Source organism: Condylura cristata, unplaced genomic scaffold (genome assembly GCF_000260355.1).
Source record: "Condylura cristata isolate star-nosed mole 26May11 unplaced genomic scaffold, ConCri1.0 scaffold00004, whole genome shotgun sequence".
In the NCBI taxonomy this organism is placed as follows: domain Eukaryota; kingdom Metazoa; phylum Chordata; class Mammalia; order Eulipotyphla; family Talpidae; genus Condylura; species Condylura cristata.
Window position 1 is genome coordinate 31,766,076 of NW_004567105.1, and position 11,326 is coordinate 31,777,401.

The following is an 11,326-nucleotide window of genomic DNA, read 5'->3' on the forward strand; positions in this document are numbered from 1 at the left end:
CAGACCTCTCCTGACCCGCCCACTGCTCCCCTCAGCAGTGTATTTCATCAATCTGCCTGTTCTGCTCCCCACTCTGTCTCTGGTAAGTCCTCTCACCACCCCTGCACCTCTGGCTTGCACCCCAGCTCTGTATGTATAAATAAATAAATCTTTAAATAACTAAATAAATAAATTTGGAATTACCTATTAGCTCAACTTATTAAGTCTCTGAGGAATGGAACACATGGAAGCTAAATATCTGAATTCTCATAACTCCCTTTAATCCTGACTCAAAAATCAAAACAAGGATCAGTAAAGAAGTAATAATCCCTTGAAGGCACTGGTGAAACCCTAACAAAATCCATCCATAACAGCCAGAGGATTCAGAACGGGAGAAGAGAGGGCAGAGATGAAGAGATCACTCAAGTGTGTCGGGGTGCACATGTAGTCCATCCTGCTGCCCTAAAAGCAGGCACCAAGTCTATGAACTGCCAGTTGCTGTCTACATTCCTGTTTAAAGAGCTCTATTTTAATGGGCTTTTGCCATAATTCAAATCATATGTTAAAACTTCTTCACATTTATAGTGACCTTAAGAAAGCAGTCTATGAATTCAGTTAAGTATCTATTTAGTGAAGAAGGAAAAATAGATTTTTTGTAAGGCTTTCTTCTGTGTAGGAGTTAAGGCATTTATTTAAGATTTATTTGGTTGCTAATTTGTTATAAATTATAACCACTTAACTGGGAATAATCACATTTAATTATCTTCATTACAAAAGCTCTGTAAATACAGTTAGAGATAGGCACACATATTCTTAGAATATATATAGTTTATATATACAATTTTACAATATATATTTAATATTCAAAAGTACTTCGTGTTGTATGGTAGGTCAGATATATCTTAGTGATATTAATTCAGTTATACCAATATAGGTATTTTAGCAAGTAAAAGGCTTTATTAATACATGGCTAAAAATACTTCTAGATTAATGTTTTATTCAGTATTTCTTTACCAGCCAAACTAGATTCAAACATTTTTAACTTTAGAGAAAATAGAGACTCTTTATGTACAACTGCATGCCTATGTTTATAAATAACCCAAAATATCTTAAATTCTGAATTACTAACTTCAACAAAAATGTATTCATGGAACATTGATTTTCACTTAATGTACCAGAAAGGAAAAGGAGATGCAACCTCAAGGAGGTGAATGTGCATTAAGTTTACAATTTTAAAACGTACACAGCGATTCTTTCATTTGCCAACCGGGGGTCACCAGTAGAGCTGTTTTCACTGGAGCTCTGAGACCTTTGAGGTCTATATGGCTACAATTCCTTTTTACCTCAGCCAGCAGGTGCTGGTAAATAGAGCCAGGGTGAAGCTCTCAATATGCCTGTGTTAACCAGATTTGCCATAACCCTCGGTCCCAACCTTCAACGAGGAAGATCGCCAGCAATATGTGCAGCTTTCTGAGCTAAGCTTACCTTTCGTGGTGTTCCACTAGCTTGAGACTACCCCCAGAAGGGGAGCAGAGAGGATGAATACAGCCTTGTGATCGTGGCTTTTCTGCCTTGTGCATGGCCCGGTACCTCCAGCTCAGCCATCTTGTAAACCCTTGTAAATCAACTCTGATTCTTGACTGATTCTGCAGTGAAGGTTAAAAATAACAATGTTCACCTCTAATGGTCCAAAAAGCACATTTTGTTTTGCCCATGAATAACTGCTCCTGTCCACATGCTCCTGCCCAAATACATTTTCGGGAAAATTATCAGCTCCTTCCAAGGCAGTCCCCTGACGTTGAATACACTGGCAATCTGAGGACAGAAATTCTGACACAAGAATTCGAGCTCATCTTGCTAAATGTAATTTTCCTAAATTCCTCATTTCAGTTCTGTCAAAGTGGCCTATTATTCAAATTAAAATAGGCCAAAGGGCATTTTAAAAATGGCCCAGTAAAGAAAAGCAAGCTTCATCCAGTTTTATCCTTTAATCTTTTTAAGCTCTATATTTACTTAATCATCTAGTAAGAAGAGGCTTGCTTTGCAAAAAAGCTTGCTTTGGAAAAAATTGTGTTAAATCTTTCAAATCATCGAGCTACTTGGGTCTTGCCATAGCAGACACATCGTAAGAAGTCTCGACAGTGGAGGCATCTTCAGAGTCTTCTGCTTCTTGTTTGTTAGAGCCACAGGAGGTAAAAATTGCTCTTCTGTGCTCTGACCAGCCCAAGCATCTTCTCAACAGTCCTTAATTTAGTTACTGCTGGCGTGCCCCCAAGCTGGCAAGGGAGACTGTGACACTGATGATTTTATAAGTGTTCAATAGATATTTTGAAAATTTGGGTGGCTTTTATTTTTCATCACTTGAGATTTAAAGTCAGAATACATCCCAATTCAGTCATGAATTTGACCTATAGAAATAACATGTGCTCATCCTTCTAGAATCGGCTATGACCAACTAGTTTGGCTTCACATAATCTATCATTTATCCCCCACCTGCTCTTCTCCCTTATTAAATAACAAGAAAGTCCAGTATGTGGCACAAACTTTCTTCTTCTTACATTGTCTGGCTTTCTGAATGGATAATTTACATTATGTAACAAATACATACTGCAAGATTTGGAAATATCTGCTGATGGCACAAAAGAGCAATAGTGAGAGACAAATTCAGAGCATTCCCACCCTCTGCTTAACCCTACCATCTTTCCCTCCAATAAACCTGCTCCTCCCATGCTATCATTTCCTCTCCATTCACCCAGTGTCCTGATGTTCCCATTAAGTGGCTGTTACAGTTGCCGCCTCCATTCCATGTTCATGTTAGGTAGCAGCTCTGAGAAGTCATAACATTTTACAGCACCATTGACAGGAGCCTAAGTGCCTGAGGGCAGACGTGTGGATTAGGAAATGTGACATAGATGCAATGGAATGGAATACTACACAGTTCTAAAAAAGATGAACTCTTGCCATATTACAATACTGTATATGATTTAGGAGGGCAGTGTATCATATCATCTTAAATGTACCCAATCTCATCTGATTTAGGGGAATATTTTCACACATCCTCAGATGTATGTTAACATACCATACCCAACAAAAAAGATAGACTCTTGCCATTTGCAACCGTTTGGATGCAAGTAGAGGGGACAATACTAAGAGAACTAAGTCAGAAGAGAAAGATAAATGCCAGATGGTTTTACTTAAATATGGAATACAGAGAAACAAAGGGTCAGATAAAACTGAACCAAAAACATACGTTAGAAATAAGATCATAGAACTGAGATCACAGTGAAGGGAAAAGGAAAGCAAAGTGGAGAGGAGGCCCATTGGACTGTGTGGAGGACTATGGGTGCCTTGGTGGAGGGTGTGGTAGGTAACATAATCTGAAGAGGTGTGATCCAATACCGCGAAATCATATACGGTATTGTAAACAAACTAATCCGAATTAAAACAAAACTGAACTCAAAAGTACATTTTTCCTTCAACCATACCAACTCCAAAATTATTTGGAAACTACCTCTGAACATTTGCCAGTCACTGACAGTCTTTTTAATATCTTCCACCTACCAGCAAAGCTTTCCATTAGTATTATTCCTTTTGAACTCTGAAACTACTCTAGGGCAGGTAGAGTGAGTGTTGTCACCTGTTTACCAAATCTGATAACAAGTCACAGAGAGGTTAAGTGGGTCTCCTGTGGTCACCCAGCTAGTTAGTATCAGCCTAGGAAGCATTAATCCTGGCTTCTCAAGTTCCAAAAAATAATATTCCTTACCACAAGGCAATTCTCAGATTCCCTCTCTGGAAGCTGATGGCTGCACAGTACTTTCCATAAATGTTCTCCTAGCTCTAGTTACCTGTTTTCCAAGTGAATTCCAGGCATAAGATCTAGCTTTTTCAGGTGACCTTCTCTAATAAATAGCAATATAATAGGGCTGCTTATGTCCTGTCGTATAATGTTTCTGCTGTAATTGTTTTGGGAAATTTTAAGTGGAGGTATATTTGAGCCTCAGAATTTGTACTATCCTATCCCAAGGGCACCTTTTAAACCTCAAGAAAGGAGTAGAAAGCTTAAAAGTTTCCAAATGGTACATCCAAGTCCCCAACAGGGAAATAATTTTTTGAAGTATTCTATCCTCTATACTCTGAGTTTAAAACCAGTTTGTTCTGAAACCACAGATTCTGTTGTCATGTTGGGAACCATGACTATCAGATGGGCATTGTGTATTGACAGTGATTCGTCTCCCCAAGAAAACACTCAGAGCAGGGGCCCTCTGCTCATCATGCTCATCACTGCGGCTCTCACAGTGTAAAAAGCTCCCAAGTCATGTTTCCAACCAAAGCATGTCTGACTGACCACAGTCATCGGTTGACTTTCATCTTGCTCTTCCAGTATAGACACAGTTGGGCCAAGTGACCCAAGTCTAGTATTCTTCTCACTTCACAAAGCCTCGCCAAAACTGCCTTTGCCTCCAGGATAAGATTGACATCCTAACACAGGCCAAGACTTCCTTCCAGTTTTTGCCTGACCCAATTTTGTGTGCTTGACACAATTTTGTGTGCTGAAACTAACTCGATATTTGCCTTTCCCAGGAATACCCCAAAGTTCGAGTCACTTCTTCTACCAGGAGTACTCCTTCCCTTCTCAGTCTGGTTCCTACTCAGCATGAAGGGCCAGCTCAACAACTTAATTTGCCCCCAATGTAACTATTTATAAGCCTCCTTTCCCCCCTCCATTTACATTTTACTATACAGTACTTAATACATTTGTTCATTTAATGCTTGATAAATGCAGTAGGCAGAGAAGTCTCCCGTGTCCACACCACCATTTTATGAGGCAGGAAGTAGCACTGACATTGGCAGCCAGTGTCAGCTGCTGAATCGTTTGGACATTAGCAACAGCACTGGCCATTTTGTGGCTTGCACTTTGCAACTCACCCACTTTTCTCCAATTTGTGACGTAGAGTCTTAATCCCCTTGCCCACAGAGCCACATCACTACATAATAAGAAAGCTTTTCTATTAAGGTTTCTTGGTGGAAACCCTTATTATAAGGCAGACTTTCTTTTCTGAAAGGTTTTGTCATTCCTATAAGGCTGCTTGCTTTACAAGCAGTTAAGGAAGGCAAATCCCAAATAAAAAGTGAAAGTGTAGTTGAGGACAGAGAGGCGTCTTGTAGAGAGAGATAGCCAGCTCCACCTCAGGTTCCCGGAGCACTTCCAGTGCGGGCATCTTAGTGAGTAACTGTGCTTGCCACTCTCCTGCCGTCCTCCCCAACTAAACGGGTTCCTGAAGTGTGACTGGAGATCTGACCGACTGAAATCCAAGAAGCAGGGTTCACCAAGGCCACTGAAGCATGAGTCTGCATTTCTCAAGTCAATGTAACAGAATCTGAGCCGTGCACAGCGGTGGGAGGGCCAGAAGGCTATCTGGTAGCCAACTGCACTGCCAGGGCTTCAGAATAACAGCACGAGGTGGTAATCAGATGCTATCCTGGGACATTCAGCCATTAATCATCCAGTCACCCATCTTTTATTCATAAACATGGAGGAATGGTCTTTTCTTTGGCTGTTTACTTTGCCCTTTTGGGTTATACCAGTTTTAGGTTCTCCCACTTTTTCCTTTCTGTTACATAAAATGCGCCTGGCATGGAAGTATCTTATCACCATAGATGTCACTAGAATCTTTCATGGGGACTGCCTGGTTACTGCTGCTCCCAGAGTTACTATAAGCAGTTGTAATGCCAGGGCAAGGCTGTAAGGAGCCCCACCTGGAACCTGACTGTGAAACCAGAGCTCTGGACAGATGTGTACCCTGAGGCAGGAGTAGGCCTTGCTATCAAATAGTCCTGTTATCTAGTTATCCTTTTTATTTCAGACTTAAAGAAGATTAAAAATGTTTTATGGATTAAATGTTTCAAATCCAACAGGAGGTACTTCACAATAGTAAATTCACTCAATTTATTCATGGAGGGAGGAGGCCCAACCACAGATTCTATCTACACCACCTCAGTAGATGTGTTCTTTCCACAAAGTTCACACTTCTTCCTTAACCCAAGTGAGCAGGCAGAAATGCAGATCATTTGCTAGAAATGTCTGCATAGGACTTCTGGACAAGAACTTTATGTTACTTATTATTCTGTCATCACTTGACACCAATGTAGCAGACTTTATAAAGACAATATAAAGTGTTAAGAACAAAGGGTTTTGACAACCCTAGATCTAAGGCATCCAGGAGGGGCAGGGTGATGAAGGTGGTAGAATGGTAGAAGACCGTGGTGGAAGACTATCGGGGCTTTGCTGGTGGGAGAGCTACAAGGACTGAACCTAAGGAGAAAAATCCTTTATTCTGAAAATATTTAAAAGGATGTAAAACAACAGTATGTCAATAAAGTGAATGAACGAATTTTTTTAAAAAATGAAGTAAAAAGAAGGCTATGGAATCAGACCTCCTAGATATAACATCCTTAATTGACTTCCCACTGACCTCACTTTTCCTCACCCTTAAACTGTGACTGATAATAATTACTATCATAACTAAAAGAATGGATGCACAGATGTATTTAGTTGTATGTTAATAGTTATTTGCAGTCTTGAAATTAGTCTGTGAGCCACTTTTTGGGAGGTGGATTTATGGTCCTAGGAAAGCATGAACTTGTTTCACCTGTGATAAGAGAAAAAGAAGACATGCTGTATCTTTTTTTTTTTTTCAAGTATCTAGTGAGTGATTCTCCGAGTATATTCTGAGGCCCCTTGGGAATCCTCAGAACCAAGACCCCAAGTAGAAATCCTATGGTCAAAACTATTTTATAATAACAAAATGTTCTTTACCATTTTCACTCTCATTCATTCATGAGGTGAGAAGGCTATGTGACGATGTCATTACTTAACAACAAATGGAATATGTATATATTTTTTTCTGTTCCTCAGTCACCATTTCTAGGACAGTAGCTATCAGTAACTATCACCCATATAGACAAATCTAGTTGGGGTTCTCGAGAATTTTTTAAATTTTTCAAAAGTTCTGTGACCAAGAGAGTTGAGAACCTCGGCTAGGATTTCTCAAGTCAAAGTCCTCTACCTACTCCGTTTCAAAATCTAATGCCAAAATACTAAAGTCATTTCTTAACGTTGAGACTCTGCTTCCAAAGTCAGGTCCCAAAGTTAGCTCTGCCTGCGTTTGTCATTGTGTGTTTCAGGCTATCTGGGTCTGACTTCCCTGGCGACGACTGGCTGTGGGATTATGAGAAGCATGGCCCTCACCGTTCAGTGATTAGAAAAGTCAAGAGGTTTCTGAGCGCCCACGAACACCCCTCCAGCCCCAGGAGGAGAACCTACGGGAGACAGGCCAGTGACAGCTCCATGTTCTTCCCGCCTATCAACCTCAGCCCAACCAGAGATCTGTTGGACGTGCCTCGGAGCCCCCACCGGGCCTCAGCCTCCCGGAAGCAACCCAACTTCCGGGAGGGGGGCCCCAAGCTACACTCCAGCCTGGGCGAACTATCCACCATCAGGGAGACCAGCCGGACGAGCACGTTACAGAGCCTGACCCCACAGTCCAGCGTGAGGGGCTCTCCCACCAAAATGCCACAGGTCCCTGAGGTGCTGATTACAGCCGCCGATGATCACCACGACTCCCTGGCCTCCATCCGGAGCTCGGACTTCACCGGGGTTCAGCCTAGCAGGCCTGGGCAACAGGAGGACCCTATGGGATTGCTGATGTTCCCCTCAGAAGACACACCGACTCAAGACCCCAGCCCCGAGAGCGTTTCAGTCAAAGCTGAGAGAAACCTCCTCAACTTATCCCCTGAGGAATATGCTGATGAGAATGACTTGTTCCCCAAAAGGTGGAGCCTCCCGGGATTCCTGGAATCCAGCCACCCATCCCTGGCAGGCCTAAGTCCAGATACTGTGAGCTCTGAGCCAGCACTTTTACTTGACACAGAAGCATCCTCAGAAGGCAGCGGAGTCAACTCTGTGGCTGGCTCTCCAGTCTCTCCTGATGTGCTGTATTTAATAGAAAACCTGAACACCAAGGAGACAGATATCATAGATAACAATGAGGAACCCCACAAAGGATTGCCAGAAAGTTCTAGGACCTGGTTCTAGTCTAGAACCTTACTTTCCCAAAAGTTCGGGGTTGTTTCCAGAACACACCAGGGAGCGGTCAACTTTTTTAATGATCATGCTGTGTAAGCTACTTGAAACTTTGAAGGGCATTATGATCCTGACTTCTTTGAGAAATGAGAAAATCAAACACAACCATCCATCACAAAGTGGCTTCCATGGAAGTTACCCAGACCACAGTGATATATCTTAACCCATAAGGAATCTTAAACATAGATTGGAATATGATCTTTAAGGTGTTTATAAACGGATCTATCAATTTATAAAGATCACACTCCAATCCCCTGATTAAATCAAATAGGGAGATAAAAAATTCTCTCTTTCTTTCTCTTTCATTATAAAGACAGGGAGATGGATCATATAACACCTCAAAAGCCACTTCCTAATTATGATTCTTTAGAGACTTTCTAGCCATAACACTCCCTATCTATATCATCACTTCCTAATTTGTAGCATCATCAGCATCTATATCATCACTTCCTAATTTGTAGCATTCTTCAGCATCACTGAACATCATCTCTCTTCAATTTCCATTTCTACCTACAGGATTTTGTTTTCTCTCCTTCCCTGTCTTCTCTCATCCTTCTGTCTTTTCCTTCTCTCTAATCTTGCACGTTATAGTACTTCCTCCTGCCAATTCAGTTGAATACTTCTTGCCTTGGTTTCAAAATATGAGGCACTGGCCACATCTCCTACAGAATGACCAAAATATGTCAACAAATCCAACCTGACATGCTTCCAGCCTCACAGTGGAAGGCACGCAGGAGTTGATGGTGTCCCACCACACCCTCAGCAGCCATAACCAGCTCTTCCTGCAACCTCTTTCTGTTCTTGAACACTGGAGAAAACTAAAGTGAAGAAAACATGAAGCATGTATAACCAAATTCTATGGAACCAAAAAAAATGACAAGGCTTCAATCTTTAACTCAAACGCCTTACAGCAAAAATCCCAATTATGTCACAGCATGGGACCAGTTACTGTGTCTACCAGGTTGTTTGGGACGAGCTGGGAGGTTCAGGGGGTCCACGACTGCATGATGGGGATACGGTATTGATTGGTTTCCTCCAAGGAGCTCTAGAGGCTGGGGTGGGGGGCTCCCAGCTTTGTCTCATAGGCCATGCTCTCACTATTTCTGTCATATGATGCTTGACTACATGTGTCTTAAGAAATAAACTAACTCTAATGGCTCCCATTTATTGAGTGTTCACAGTGTTCCAGGCAGCAGTGTGTAAAGTGCAGAGGTGATCTCATTATGCCTCACCAAATCCTATGAATCGGAAGGCTATTATCTCCATTTTAAAGATGGAGAAAACAGAGATTTCAGAAAAGTAATTTGACTAAAACTGCATGAGCTAGTAAATAATATGCTTGGATTCACACCCAGGTTTATTTGATTCAGAGCCCACTCTTTTAACCAATATGGTTCTTCATCAGCTGTACTATCCCCTCTGCAAGGTCCTCAATCAGACAGCAGTTTACCCAGAATTCCAAGGGATGCCCCAAGAGACTTAGTGCCTCAATCTCTACAGCCTTGGAGACCTCTCTGGCTCCTTTACACTTAAGTCTACTGTATCTTTTATTCATGCACACAGAAGCATTGCTCCAATTTTGCACGCCAGGCATGACCTCCCTCACCTTTCTGGTGGAAGAAAGTTAGAGGGATCCTGTCCCAACTCCTCTCCATAGGAGTTACTATACTTGTCACATTTTTTTAAGAGGCCCTTATATCCAAGTGGGCCACCCAACCTGCATGACAGCAATGGCATTTATTTTACCTGGCTTTTCCCAAAGGACTAAATGCTATACACTGATAGTTCTATCAGTAGTCCATGATGTTAGCACCTGGGAAGGCAGTGAAGCTGTTAGGTATAGACAATGGGGTCAAACCCCAAGATAATACTGTGAAAAAGCAGAAACCCTAACCTCCCAGTCATTAGCCTTTTAATGCTACTTTCAAGGATGTTTTAATATAAGTCCTTTTGCTCTCTTCTTTCTGGCTTTATCTATTTCTCAAATTCAGACAGGTTTCTACCTTGCTGCTTTGGAAAGATGATCATGTTTCTATCCAAAAGCCCTACACAGATAGAATTGTACTTTTTGTGGGAACTGAGTGTTCATTTATCTCTAAATCCATGCCTTGTACTCCTTTGTCCAGAGAATTATTTCATTTTCTCACTATTTCATCAAAATGTCAAGTGGTCTTCCATTTCCTCCTTGCACTGAAAATGGAATAATAGCTGGACCAATGAGTCCATGTAGTTGAATTCAGCTATAATTCAAGCCAGCCACTACCCAGGGCAGATGAAGAAATTCTTTATTCATTCTTAAATGAGATTTTTACCCAATAAAGAGCAAAACCACAATGACATCTTCTCAGGTGCCTGATTTCATTGCCTGTTTAGCCCATTTTCTGCCAAGTGCTAGAAATTTCCATCCCCTGGATGAGCGCTCACACAACCTGGTGACCTGTCTATTTTATGAACAGGTTTGGCCTCACTTTGCACCAGGTGTAACTACAGGTCAGAGTACAGTGAGGCCCAGGCCTATTTGCTGCATTGACTCTCTGGCCTCCAGCCACAGCTCTAGCCTGATGCCGGGGTTCACAGTTCAGCACAGGTAAAGGCCCACAGACTTTTCCTCTTCACCCAAGAATTTAGAGATGACTGACCCCCCCCCACCAGCACCAAACATGGAAGGCTGTTCCCCTCTCTTTAATTGTGCTACCTGCTCCTCTGTCTAACACCGCCACTTCAAATATCCATTTCCCACTCAATTCAGCTAAGCTATTGAAAACCATATTTTAACTGAAACCAAGAAATGTAAAACTTGCCATCAGTTAAAAGGCTCACTTAAACATGCATCCTTTTCTTTTTTTCAGCATTTCCCCCTCTAGCTTCTTCCTTCTTCAGAGAAATCAATTCAATCCTCAGTCATCTTTCTGAAAACCTCTGATCATAAAATCTGCCCTCTGAGAATCTGCTGGCCCAGGCAGCCACACAGTGTAATGGCAGGGAAATCCCTCCAAGTACCTCACAGACTTGAGTGAGCCCAGTCTTGTCTCCTCTCATTTTTCTCACCTGTGAGATGGTTCTTGTCTTGTCAGCACATCTCACGGACCATGTCAGGACTCAGGGGATCAGGTGGACACATTAACAGCCCAGGCACCATGGGTGATGGGGTGCCTGGAGACGAGGACCCCAAGGATTTATTTCCAACTGCAAGAAGAAAAA

The 11,326-nt window shown here is 42.0% G+C and overlaps 1 protein-coding gene across 1 annotated transcript in view; it reads left to right on the top strand.

Moving 5' to 3' along the window:
* BEST3 (bestrophin 3) overlaps positions 1 to 8,077 on the top strand; it is a 38,191-nt gene extending 30,114 nt beyond the window's left edge. Inside the window, exon 10 of the mRNA XM_004676512.1 lies at positions 7,168 to 8,077. Within this exon, the coding sequence (XP_004676569.1) occupies positions 7,168 to 8,077 (910 nt within the window). The remainder of the gene's footprint in view (positions 1 to 7,167) is intronic.
* Positions 8,078 to 11,326: the final 3,249 nt, after the last annotated feature.